The sequence below is a fragment of the Eubalaena glacialis genome, chromosome 3 (assembly GCF_028564815.1).
Source record: "Eubalaena glacialis isolate mEubGla1 chromosome 3, mEubGla1.1.hap2.+ XY, whole genome shotgun sequence".
NCBI lineage: Eukaryota > Metazoa > Chordata > Mammalia > Artiodactyla > Balaenidae > Eubalaena > Eubalaena glacialis.
Window position 1 is genome coordinate 98106773 of NC_083718.1, and position 13226 is coordinate 98119998.

Consider the following 13226-nt stretch of genomic DNA (forward strand, 5'->3'; position numbering starts at 1 on the left):
GTGGCTCGCGGGCCCTAGAGCACAGGCTCAGTAGTTGTGCAGGGGCTTAGCTGCTCTGCGGCACGTGGGATCTTCCCGGGCCGGGGCTCGAACCCGTGTCCCCTGCATTGGCAGGCGGATTCTTAACCACTGCACCACCAGGGAAGTCCTTCATTCCCATTTTAAAAGTAGGTTTTCCTCAGCAGGTGGAGACATTTTTTTTACATGATAGGACCCAGAATTGTCTGGATCATCCTATCAGCTCATCTCACTGAGTCTTTGGACACTACATCAGTGACAAAATGCTACTGTAATTCAGCTGGTTATTAAATAGCACGAATGGTGAACTCACAAATTCTCTTAAAACTCTGCCCCACATCTGGCTGTGTTGGTGGGTCGTAAAACCTCTCAGGTGTTAGATGCTCTGTTTCATTTGGTCTCAGCTTAGCAGAAACCACCCTCCACCTACTGTCCTGGCCACCACAGCTGGGTACGGCGAGTCTCAATAAACTGTCACTTGTTGATCAGAAAGGCAGCAGCACGGCTCCATCTTGGACCAACTGTCCCCATCCACTCTGGCCTCAAATTCCCTCTCAGGAAGAAGCTCTGACCTTCCTCTGGGAGAAGGAGGGTGTGCATCGAATGATTCCAGCTTTGTTACGTTAGCTGAAGAACGACTGAGAGACAGCTGGTATCAGGTGGGAAACCATGGATGTGAGCGTAAATTTTGGTTCTGCCACCAAGTGGCTGTATCTACGCTAGACAGATGGCTCCCTTCTGTGGCCTCAGTCTCTCTCTGTAAAATGGGGATAATAACCGTGCCTCCTTCCTGGGGTTGTTGTGAGGGTTAAGTAAATCAATATAGAGAGAATACATTAGATAGTGCCTGGCACACTGTACATACTATGTGTTAGCTGTTGTTTTTATCTGTAAAATGAGGGCCCCTATACTTCATGATCTCTCAGCCCTCCTAAGAAGGGAAAACTTAATAACTCTGAGGTTGCATTTTTGGTTTTTCTATGCACCTGCCCAGACCATATATGGATAAAGGTAAGAGTTTGCACTAGTGGTTTAAAAGGAGAGAAGGAAAGGCTCCTCTCAGTACTCTGTTTTGCGTGGTCCTGGAAGAAAACCCTCCCAGAGGGGCAACCCCATCTACCTAACCCAACTTAAATGTAATCTGTGATTTCCTGCCACCTCAGTTCAATTGGCAACACCATCTCAGCATGGAAATTGGTTCTGTTCAAAGAGCGGGAGAATGGCAGGAGGAACTTCCGGGCTCGGGAAGGGGTGCGGGTCCCTAGGTCTCTCTGCTCAGCCCCAGATTCTGGCCCCTTCCATCTGGGGTCAGGAGCCTTCCACCAATTCAGTGGTGTAACCCAGAAATCTGGGCTGCAGTTTCTGGATCTCTCAATGATAATAATAATCTCTTAAATGAACACAGTTCATCACAGCCATCAAAATAAGTGCTTCTCAAATATCCCTCGTCCACGTGTGTGGCCCATTTTTATGATGAGTAAACTGAGCCTCAGAACAGTTATCACCGGAGGCAAAACACTTGGCATTTAAGCTAAGCTGTCTTGTTTAGACTGTTGATGATGTTTTTCCTGTGTCATACTTCCATCTTCCACAGTAAGCTGCTTGATTACTTTGTTAAACAGAAGAGGTGTCCTGAATTGACATTAACATGCTCCTAAAAAAGTCAACAATATCTACAGCCCTGACCCAATATCTGTTATTTTTTAAATTGAGGTATAGTTGACTTACTAACCCAATAACTATTGAAAAACCCTTATTAATGGGCAAAAGTGATCAATACAAGTTGGTTGCCCAGAGCTGGGATCCACTGGATCCTAGAGAATGGATCCCCCTGGTGAGGCCAGAGAGGAAGCTTAATTCCAAGCTAAGCCTCCCTCTTGGCTGGAAATAGCAGCCCCAGGTGCTCCCATCTCACTACCCCAGTCTGCAGTCTGTGATTAGGGGCCCTAATGGCCATAATGCCTCCAATGTGGTGTTTAAACCAATAAGGCTTCAGAGAAGTTATGGTACGTTTAATAATGGCTTAATGACTACTTGTGAGATGCAAGGCTTCTGGTTCCTGTTTGGCCTTGATTTACAGCCCAACTCTGGCTGAGGACAGCCAAGAAACCCCCTCTAAGCCCCCAGCGGAAGAGGGAGGTGTTCACACCAGGGCCCTTGGATTCCTTTAAAAATTGAGAATTCAAATGAAATACAAATGATGTTTGACTCCCCACTCCTCTTGGTAGTCTCTGGAGGCACTGAAAATAAAAATCGGTGTAACCAGACCTAGGGACTCCTCAATCCACTGAAGTAAGCAGGGTCCTAGGGCCCTTGGGTATTTCTTCCCAGATCTTAGGTAGGGTGGAGGTTGTTTCACTTTTCAGAAATTCTAAGCTACTGCTTTAGTCCTCTGCTTCCTTTTGGCTAGGGAGACCCAACTCTTAGGAGATGTGGTTCCTACCTTGGCCTCCTTCCAAAGTGGCAGGCCTGGGGCAGCAGAGCCCCAAGGTCTGAGCTGCAGACAGCCTCTCTCCAGTGGTTCCCCAGGCACTTCCAGATCATTTGCCCACTAAAAGGCATTCACTCCCTGCCTGCTGTTCAAACACAAAACCCTCTAGGTATTCCTCCACCTGCTCCTAAGGTAACCTCTGCTGGACTCTGTTCAGTCCTGAGCTGCCTCTGGGAGCCCCCCTGTCTGCTCTGGCCCTGCCTCTGCTTCTGAAACCCACCAGGAATATACAGAAAGACTATGAGGATTGACTCTGTCCAAACTCCACAGTCAGATGAGGACACTAAGTGGCTAGTTCAAGGCTCCACAGCTAAGTAACGATCGTGCACAGCTCCCAGCCCCCATTGCCAGATACGAGCTGTTTCCACACGACACTCCCAATGACTCCTCTCCCCGAAACAAGAGCTCTCTAACGGAGGTGTTTTTGCTGGAGGCAAGTTTTTCCAACTCCCAGTAAAGAGAGTTAGATAAAGTCCCAGCCCAGCCCAACCCCTACCTGCTGCCTGGCCATTATCCCAGGCTAATGTCAGGAGACCAGGCCTAAAAGTATTTGTTGGGGGTGGAGGTGGTCTCTACCCCCGAATTGCCTCACCCCTCCAGGGTCAAGAGCCTCCGGGCCAGATATCAGGGCCAAGGGTGCTGCTCTAAACAAGGGACTCACCAAGATGGGCAGACAAAAGGGACCCTGCCCTCGAGAGGGGGTGCTTTCCTCCCCCTCTCCAACTGCTTCTGATACCGCGACTGGAGTGAATCAGGGGGCTCCCGGGCTCCGAGGGGTTAACCCGCGCGGGGCCGCACGTGACGTGGATGGTTCCAGCATTAAGTCAGAGTGCGGCCCCCTCCCCTGTCCCCCGCCCCCCGCGGCGCGCGCCGCTCCCGGGGGCTCCGCGCCCCCGCGCCCAGGTCCCTCCCCCTTGGCGGGCGCTCACAGGCCGCGCGGGCAGCGCGAGCCCCGGAGCCCCCGGCGGCCTGTGCGCCCCGAGCCGGCATGGACCCGGAGAGCTGCGCGCCTTTCGGCGTGGGGCCCGGGCCTCGCCCCTACGCGGCCGCCGGGGATGAGCCTCCGGGCCCCCAGGGAACCCCGGCCGCCGCGCCTCACCTGCACCCCGCGCCACCCCGCGGCCCGCGGCTGACCCGCTTTCCGGCCTGCGGGCCCCTGGAGCCCTACCTCCCGGAGCCGGCCAAGCCGCCCGCCAAGTACCTGCAGGACCTCGGCCCCAGCCCGGCGCTCAACGGCGGCCACTTCTACGAGGGCCCCGCGGAAGGTAAAGCGCGGCGCGGGGCGTAGCGCGCAGCCCCTACCAGCTCTCCGTCTTCCACCCCCGGGCCCGCAGGGGCCTCCCCGCTTCCCTCTCCCGCTCGCCTATTCTTAACTTTTTACCTCTCTCGCCCTTCGCCACGGCTCCCTCTGAAGCCGGACCGGCGCTGGTCCCGGCCGGGCGAAAGCCAGCGCGGTGCCGGAGGCAGAGCCACGCGTGCCTCTGGTGGCGGGAATGGGAGGCGGGAGGTCGAGAGAGGGTGGAGTGGCGACGGCCCGGGGCCCACTCGGGCCCGAAGGCGGCCGGAACCGGGAAAGAGAGATCGTGCTTGGCCGGAGTTGGGCTGGAACTGACACCGACCCAGAAGCCCGGACCGGGCCCAGGGCCCGGGCGCTACACTTAACTCTTGGCCCCGATGCGGGGAGAGAAGCGCGGCTTTTGTGTCTGGCGCCCGCTGAGGGTCCTGAGGCGGGCCCCGACCTACAGTGGCCACGCCGGGACTCAGCCGAGGGCTGCGGCCTGGCCTCCCCGGGAAAGGCGCTGCTGCCTGCGCCTTAGGCGCTCGGCGCAGTGGCCGCGGCTAGTGCCGCAGTGCCGGGGCCGTTCTCAATACGGAATAACTGTGTTCTTATTTCCCAGACTAACCTGGCCTCCCCGTCGTTATGCACGGCGATGGCCGCCCTTCTCGCAGTCTTGGCTTCCTCGCACTGGATCGTCACCGCGGGGCCGTCGGGAGCGGGCCTAACCCCTGGGTGCCCCCGGCTCCTGGGCCGGTGCCCTATTCGCTAAGGCCAGTTGGACCGCGCCGTCTCCCAAGAACGCGCCTGAACTCCGGGGCCTGGCGGGCGGGTAAGCAACCCCGCCGCCGCCCGCTGCACCGGCTGACCTGTGGAAATGTCGGTGCCCGCGCCCGCCTCATCTTTGCTGCCACATCCCGCAGCTTAGGCCCAGAGCTGGATCCTCCGAGATCGGCTGCAACCCGCCTCCGCCCCGCTGGCGCCTCGCGGGCCTCCTCGGAGAGGCCAGGCAGCTCGGGCCTTCGCCCAGTCGGGGCGGTGGGAATGTGTAGGGGAGGGCTGGGAGGTGTGTGGGGGTCAGCGGAGGAAATGAGCGAGTCCGCGGAGCTTCGTGTCTGTGCCCTTTGAAAGAGGCTCTCCTGATAAAAACCACAGTTGGGACTTAATGAGAAGCAGTTGGCCTGGCTCCTCTGATCCCAGCCAGACGGCGGCGGCCGCGCAGCGCCGTGAGCACCGCCGGGGACAGGTACCCGGCCTGGCTTGGTGCGCCGCGTCCGGCAGGACCCACCCTGCAGGTCCGCGTCCCTGTTGGGCGCGACGGATCCCGCACGGACCGCCAGGATCGCGACCGGCCCCGGCCCCGGCGCCGAGCAAACTGCGGAGAGCGCTGGAGCAGAACGAGCGGCGGGGAGGAATCTAGCGACGGCGAGGGTGTTAACAACGAAATGCGTGGAAAGAAAACCAAAAAGTGTAAACAACCACCAAAAAGAGGGAAAAGGAAATTGGACAAAACAACAGAGGAGAGAGGAAAGAAGGAGAGCTAAAAGGCGGTCGGCGAACTGGGCAGAACGGAAAGGAATAAATGAACGAATGAAAAAAAGAAAGCAAGGGGAGGATCGAACGAAGCGGGTAAATGGAGAAGGAGGGAACGGAGGAAGAGAGAAGCAGCAGACAGTCAATACGAAAGAAAAAAGGGACATCCTAAAAGAGTAGAAAATAGCAAAATGGGAACAAGTGGGAGACGGAAATTAACGATTCCAGTTGAGCAGAGGACAGACCAAACGAAAAGGAGGCGCGGCGGGTGCGAGCCGAGACTGGGTAGAGACCCCGGCCGCCACTGGCCTCCCCAGTGCCCTGGCCTGAACTCGGCAGGCGGGCGGGTGGCCTGCGTCCCCGTGGCAGAGCTGGGCTGCTAGGGAGGGACAGCCCCGGGGACTGGGGCCGCGCGGTCTGCTTGGTGGGAAATGTTGGTCAAAGGGGGAACCCGCTTAATTTCTTGGCTTTTAAAATAACGAGCTCCGAGCGTTTCCAGTTCAGACCAGTGAGCGCGCAGCTGCGCCCATCTGCTGCGCGATCCTTGCGAGGCCGGGCAATTGCGCGCTCGAGAGCCTGGCACGGCGCTCCTCTCCAGCCCTTGGCCGCCCTGTGCGGAGAGCGCCCAGCCCCGGTCTGCCCCGCGGTCGCGTCCTGGCGGCGCCAGCCATCTTCGCGCCCTCAGCGCGTGGCTGCTCAGAGGGACAGGGAAGTGCCTGGCTCTTCCTGCTCTGCCGGGGTCTGTCCCCTAGCTTGGCTTCTTGATCTCGGAACGCGCCCGCCGCCGCTGAGGCCCTGAGCCGGATAACCAGGCTGACCGTGGTCTCCGGGCCGGCCACGGACTTCGAGAAGAGTCCTCAGCCGTTGGCCCCGGCTGAGGCCTCTAGGGCAAGGCTGGGAACCTCGAGGGAGAGCACCAAGGCCCCACTGGGGGTTTACAAACGGCGTGTAGGTCCACACCAGCTTCGGATATTCAGCCGGAGCAGCGGAAGCCCAGGCTTCAGAGAGCTCTTCGGGTCGCTTGGGAAAGGGCGCGCGCGCGCGGAGCAAGGCTGCCGCGAAAGCTGAAAGCCGGATGGCTGGTCCTGCGGCGTCGATGGACGCCATGCATGGGGCCAGTGGGGCTCCCGGTAGGCAGCCCGAGCTGTGCGGCTCCCGAGCTGCCAAGGCTTCGAGGCAGCCGCTAGGGGCTCTGGCAGCCCCCCGCGTGGGGGAGTGCACGGGGTGTGAGAGCCGAGTCAGGGACAGAGCTCTGCTGGTGCTCCTCCTGACTCTTGTCTTTCAGGCCCAACAGACTGCTGCTGTGGTTCTGCGGTTGTGCAGGCCACGGACACCCCAGTGCTGAGCTCCGAGGCTTCCTATCTCCAACAGGAGCACTACCCTCTTAATCACCCAGTGTCCCCACCAGGCGCAAGTGACTCCTGTACAGAGCCTGTGCACATCTTAAACACGCTCCGGGCTTACAGTGCATCTTTCCCCTGATAAGCTTAGATTCCAGCTGCTGGCTTCTATTCCTGCTCTGCCTTTCTTTGACCTCTGCCCTTCGTTTAGCCCACCTCCATCTCTTTTCTCCTCTGGGCCTTGCTCCTCAGGAGGCTGCTTGGTGTTCTATGAGGCATGCCCCTGTCTCCAAAGTGGGGGGTTGCTGCCCTTACACTGGAGTCCTCCAGGCGGATGGAGGTTCCAGGACAATGGCAATGAAAAGGGAAGAAGTTCTGTGGTCCTCTGAGAGGGCTGCAGAATGGGCAGTCCTGGGAGGCCAACTCCCAGGAGGCCAGCAGGGGCCGGCAGGCTTGGCTCTTTTTTTGGATAGCTATTCTGAGACGGCCTGCTGCATTTTCATCCTTTACCCTGGTAGCTGGGTGGCTTAAAGTCAAGAAGGCAAGTCCCAGAGCTCCAGGTCTGATCACTTCCAATCTGGGCAGATCCTACTGAGACAGTCACTGAGGGCCCAAGAGGCAGATGAGCAAGCCCCAGAGCTTTGGGGAGCCCTCTGCAGTGACATCAGTGCTCCTCTGACCCCGTCCCTGAGCCACCCTCGCCCTTTTCTGCCTGGAGTCCAGCTGTCCCTCCCTCTGAATCCAAGATACCGAGACCCCTCCCTCTCAGGCCTGCTGTGTGTACAGTGCCCCCTCCCAGTCTCCCTGGTCTTCCTGACCATTTAAAATTATTTGGTTCAACTTCCATTGAGTCCTCCTTCCTCAGGTCCTACCAGGTGGAACTACCCCAGAACCAAAATGTGTTGCCCAGGAATAGAAGTCAGGGACTGAAGCATTTTCCCCACCTATGCTCCACCTGAATTATGAAAGAAGCCTGGTGTCTGGGCTGTCACTATGCACCGGCCTGAGGGCAGGCCCTACCTGACTCTCCCCAGCCTCCAGGACACACTCGTGAAGCGCAGCTTATTTCACAGCCTGGGTGGTCCTGGGAGGTCACCCACCACCTTCCAGCTGTGGGGGACCTCGCCCAACTCGTCCTCCACAGGCAGACAGGGACCCGTCAGACCCAGAACCCCAGAGCCCATCTCTCCAGTTCTATCCCCGCCCCCCGCCCCCCACCCCCCAAGCTGTGATCCCAGCACTAAGTCCTGGGAAGGAAACTGCCTCTTGGTGCCAGCTCGCTGGGCCTCCTGGGGGCCAGGCCCCCACTGGGGATGGGCCTGGGGCCAGGGAAGAGGCTGTGTGAATCAGTGGGGCATCTTTGTGGCGCTGCTTCTGCCATCCCAGAGGACTGTTAGGAAGAGATTTCATGGCGACGTTGCTGGGGGTCCTTGCCAGAGGGAGAGGGTGGGGTGATCAGGGTGACCTATTTTTCACCATGCCCCAGTCGTGGTAGAGCTCCATCAAGTTTCCTGAGTGAGGGCTAGCACGTCAGAGTGGGGCTGCTTGTTAATCGTGGGCAATGGGGGAGCCGTCAGAAACTCCTGGGGAGGGGAGGGGCAGACGATGACAAGAATGATGGGCTATGGAACTGTGCCCTGTTTCCACACTGTCCCCTACCTCTCCTTCTCCGAGCATAGCCTGTCTCCTATCTCCTGCTCTCTAATGCTGGAGCTTAAGTCCTTGCCCAAACATCGGTATTTTCAGAGGAATTTGACAATCCTTCTTGAAGCTTCTTTGCCCCATCTTGCCTTTCACACCCCAGGGCAGGGGGATTTGACATTGTCCTGAGACTTGGGGTTCAGAGAATAAGGCCCAGCCAGATCAGCCAAAGGTGGTCTGAGCATCCCTGTCCCTATCCAGTCCTGGAGCAGAGGCATGGGCATGGGAGCCAAGGCCTGCAGAGTCAGGGGCAAGGAGGCCACCCCCTCTTCCCGCCCCTGTGCTAGGCCCTGCCATGGCATCAATCCTGGCACCTCCACGCCCTGTGGGACACGCCACCACAGAATACTTCCCCAAAATGAACCCCCCTCCGTCCCCAGCAGATCCGCCCAGACCACAGAGCACATGGTTCCCCAGGGCCCCCTCCCCAGCTGGAGGCTCAGCAGGCAGGCCTCCGAATGCCAGGCTCCCTTGAAGGGTGGCTGCCAGGAGGACGGGAGGAAAAAGGAAGGGGGAGGCGGGGACTGAAGCGTCAACGTTCTTCCCCCTCCCTCTATTCCACCCACAAAACCCCCCGGTTCGGTTTCCATCCTCCTTTTTGTGTTTTCCATTGCAGCTGAGGAGAAGGCCTCCAAAGCTGCCAGCTTCCCCCAGCTGCCCTTGGACTGCCGAGGGGGCCCCCGAGACGGGCCCTCTAACTTGCCAGGCTCCCCAGGCCCCTGCCTGGCCAGCCTGCGTGTCCCTCTGTCCCCGGGACTCCCTGACTCCATGGAGTTGGCCAAGAACAAGAGCAAGAAGCGCCGTAACCGCACGACCTTCAGCACATTCCAGCTGGAGGAGCTGGAGAAAGTCTTCCAGAAAACCCACTACCCTGATGTGTATGCCCGGGAGCAGCTGGCTCTGCGCACGGACCTCACCGAGGCCCGGGTACAGGTGAGGGCACCCCGGCCACAGGGCTCTCTGGCTGCCTCAACCATCCAGACCATAAGCCGGGCCACGGAGGGGCTGGGAGAGGTGGATGCTGGCACCACACAGAGTCGGCCTGCCCCCGTGGGCCCTCCTGGGCTCCCCTCCACGCCCTGCTCTGCTGCAGCCACAGGCTTGCGGCCCAAGTTGAGGCTCCTGCATGGGATGGGGGTGACAGGCTCCTGGAGTCAAAAGACCTGTATGGGAGTCCTAACTCTGCCACTTCTAGCTGACCAGGTGACTTGGGGCATGTCACTGAATCTCTGTCTTGGTTTCCCAATTTAAGAAAAGGGAATGATAGTACTACCTACATAAGGAGTATCTTTGAGGATCACAGATGTGTGCATTTTGGAAGACGTGAAATGCTAACACACGAATCAGGGCTTCTCCCAAGGTAGCTGCCCAGAGTGGGGAGGGTCCCTGCCGGGGGTCTCAGGATCGGTGATGCTTAAAGCCATCCTGAACCAGTGACCTCAGTCCTGCCAACTCCCAGACTGTGGCTGGGAGAGCCTGTCCGGGAGCCCCTGCCCACAACAAACTCTTCCCCAACAGAAATCAGGCCCCGGGGCAGGATGGGGCTGTTGCCAGCTTCACTAGGGTGGAGCCCAGCCTGTGTAGATGGGGTGGGAGGATGGAGGAATGCTGGGAAAGGAAGAAGGGAAGGGAATCCATGTCCAAGGCATGCTGGAAGTGAGCAAGAACATGAAGGTGGCAGACAGGAGGTGGGGATGGAAAAGGAGGCTTCAATAAGAGTCTGGCCCAAGAGGAAGATGGTCACTGCTGCCTTGCTCTGAACCTGCTTGACATGCAGCAGGCTCCCTGATGCCAAATAAGAGGCACCGGGAGAAGGGTTGGGTTTGGGCCTCTTGGGAAAGGTGAGGAGGTGACCTCTAAGCAGAGGACAGTCCCTCTCCCGGCAGAGGAGACTCAGTAGGGGCAGAGCTCACGCTTATCACAAACTGGGTGGGGCCCCTCCAGAGGCTCCGAGGGCACTGGGGCAGGGGCCAGCTCTGGCAGAATATGGGAACCAGCAGTCAGTCTATAAGGAGGCCAGCTGCGGCCTAGCAGAGAAGGCCCTACAGCTGGATTCAACATAGGATCAGAGGGAGTTGGGCTGTTTCCCCTTCTCTGCTGGGTCTTCCTGCTTCCATGTTCCTACCAGGTGGAACCCAAAACAGACTTCCAGAACTGTTCCCCAGGGCTCCTCAGGGCCTGGGGCCATCAGGGTAAGAGGCCCAGCATTCAAGGTAACCCCAGACCACATAAGCCGTAGAAGTCCAAATGTCACCTATCCAGACACCCCAGCAGGCCTTAGTGGGGATGGGGGGACTCTGAATAGCTGCCCCGGTGCAACTGCTTTGGGGGAGTGGAGCACACTTCCCCCACTGCTCTTCTAGGCCTTTTCAACCCTAAAAGTGTGGAGGCGTGGCCACAAGGCCCCCCAGACCTAGTCTAGAAGCTTCCGTGATGATTGAAGCCCAAGAGTAGGGATGCTTGGCAGACGCGTGACACCACCCATAGACCTCACCCCGTTGGGAGGAATAAGGGGACCACACGGGACAGTGCAGGGGGCAGGTTCAGAGCGAGGAGGGGAAAGCGGGTGGTGACAGGGAAGAATTCCCAGAAAAGTGATCAGCAACTCCAGGCTCTTTCATCTCCTGCAGGGAAGGGAGAGTAGGGAAAGGAGAGCCGGTTGCGGGTCCTTCCTCAGCCTTGCCCCAGGCCTGCTCTGGGATTCTGCCTGCATGAGAGGCGGTGTGGGGAGTGAGGGACTCAGGTAGGGTTACTTTTACACACTCGCAGCTTCTTTTGTTGTGGCTCCCAGCTAAATCCCTGGAAAGCAGGAGGATTTTTTGGGTTTGGTTTGGTTTTGATATTGCCAATGTCTAGCCTAGAGCCTGACACATGAAAGTTTATTAAATGATAGACATACACAATACGTGCACCAATACACATAGGGCACATACCAGATGACAAATCCACCCCAGATATGTGCACAGCACACAGGTATGCCACCCCACCCGCCGAGAGCTCACAAATGAATGGGAAAGGCAGATTCCAAAACAGATAATGGTAGTGGGATGTGGTAAGTATAATGAGAGCAATGCTGGGGTATTTAGGAAGTCCAGTGGAGGGTGCCCAGCTCAGATGTATGGGGGGGATGGGTAGCACAGGCAGGGAAAACGTGGGCAAAGGCAGGAGGAGCAAGATAGCAGAGTGTTTTAAAGGCAAGCTGGGGTGAGAGGCAGCTAAGAAGAATTGAGAAGAATTGAGTGTTGTTGCCTGATAGGAGATAAGGCTGTGGGGAGGGGCAGGGGTCAGTGCCAAGGGGCCTTGTGAAGGAGCTGGGCTCTAGGCCGAGGTCTCCCGGGAACCACTGAGAGTTTAAGCAGAAGCAGGACAGGACCCGAACAGAAATATCTTTAAGATTTCTCAGATGCGGTAAGGTGGGAACACTGGGAAAGAGATGAGGCAGGGGGGGCTAGAAACCCAACATATGTGTACTGGTCCAGGGCCTCTGAGGCCACGGACCCCAATGTGATACCCTTACCAGACACAGCCAGGCTGGAGAACCAGAGTGACTCAGCCCTGGGAGCGGGGGAGGGCCCATGGGGCCAATAAACCCGCTCTGGGCTTGGGCCTCTCTTAGGCCCCATCCCAGCTCCCTCCCTGGCCCTGAGGATGATGTGAATTTATAAGTTCCTGCAACTCAAGATCCTCCAGCCTGGAGCCAGCTCCCCACCACCCCACAGGAGGATGCAACCATCAACTCTCTCCCCAGTGGGCTCCACGCCTCAGGGCTGCTTTATCACCCCCTCAACCTCTCCCAACCTGCCCCCAGGTCTGGTTTCAGAACCGCAGAGCCAAGTGGCGGAAGCGTGAGCGTTATGGGAAGATCCAGGAGGGGCGGAACCCCTTCACGTCTGCCTATGACATCTCCATGCTGCCCCGAACTGACAGCCATCCCCAGGTGAGACCCCTCCCCACCCAGACTCGGGGCCTGGCAATTCCATGGGGAAGCCAGCAGGAGTGTGAACTGTGGCCCCAGGGAGACCTGGAGCAGCATTAGGGCTCCAAGTGATTGTGGGTAAATCACTTCTTCCTCTGCAAAACGGGCTCTTACCAGTCTCATGAATGATGTATGCAGAGCAGTTGGTACAAAGGAATCACTAGAGGAAATCTCATTTTGAGATGTAATGGCAGGGGTCTTCTGAGATGCCACTGCATGTGTTGGGGGTAGGAGGGAGCAGATTCTAGACCTGGACCAAGTGGAGTTTTCTTGTAAAGTTTCTGGAGCCGTAAGGGCAAAGAGAGAGTCCCTAGGTAAGGAGGCCCCCCAGGCTCCTGATTCATGGGCTTTCTTTTTCTCTCTCTCTTTTCAGCTGCAGAACTCCCTGTGGCCCAGTCCAGGGTCTGGGAGCCCCAGGGGGCCCTGCCTCATGTCTCCAGAGGGCATCCCTTCCCCATGCATGTCTCCATACTCCCACTCTCATGGGAATGTGGCTGGCTTCATGGGGGTACCAGCCTCTCCTGGAGCCCACCCTGGCATCTACTCCATCCATGGCTTTTCCCCTGCCCTAGGGGGCCCCAGCTTTGAGCCCTCCCCGGATGGCGACTATAAGTCTCCAAGCCTCATCTCACTCAGGGTGAAGTCCAAGGAGCCACCCAGCCTGCTGAACTGGACCACATGATCTGTCACGTGGACATGCAGACTGAGCTGCCCAACCCCGTTTCTGTTTCCAGCTGCTCCCACCCCACCCCAGCCTGGATGCCAGAGAGGACACACCTCTGCCTCCAAGGCCCAGATGGTTCCTGGAGGCCCCGGCAGAGCAGCTGGGACCCTCAGGCTTCCGCAGGGAACAAGCTACAGAATCTTTTCTGTTAGAATAAGGTGAGGTTG

The 13226-nt window shown here is 58.0% G+C and overlaps 1 protein-coding gene across 1 annotated transcript; it reads left to right on the forward strand.

The window, feature by feature from the left end:
* Positions 1–3497: 3497 nt before the first annotated feature.
* Positions 3498–13017, forward strand: ALX3 (ALX homeobox 3). The gene is made up of 4 exons (XM_061186209.1): positions 3498–3774; positions 8976–9292; positions 12168–12296; positions 12709–13017. Exons 1-4 carry the CDS (start codon positions 3498–3500, stop codon positions 13015–13017), a joined length of 1032 nt encoding a protein of 343 aa, XP_061042192.1.
* Positions 13018–13226: the final 209 nt, after the last annotated feature.

Coding starts and splice junctions, on each gene's coding strand:
- ALX3 (XM_061186209.1), top strand. CDS start 3,498: ATGGACCCGGAGAGCTGCGCGCCTTTCGGCGTGGGGCCCGGGCCTCGC. Junction 3,775..8,975: donor CTACGAGGGCCCCGCGGAAG/GTAAAGCGCGGC, acceptor TTTCCATTGCAG/CTGAGGAGAAGGCCTCCAAA. Junction 12,297..12,708: donor GAACTGACAGCCATCCCCAG/GTGAGACCCCTC, acceptor CTCTCTTTTCAG/CTGCAGAACTCCCTGTGGCC.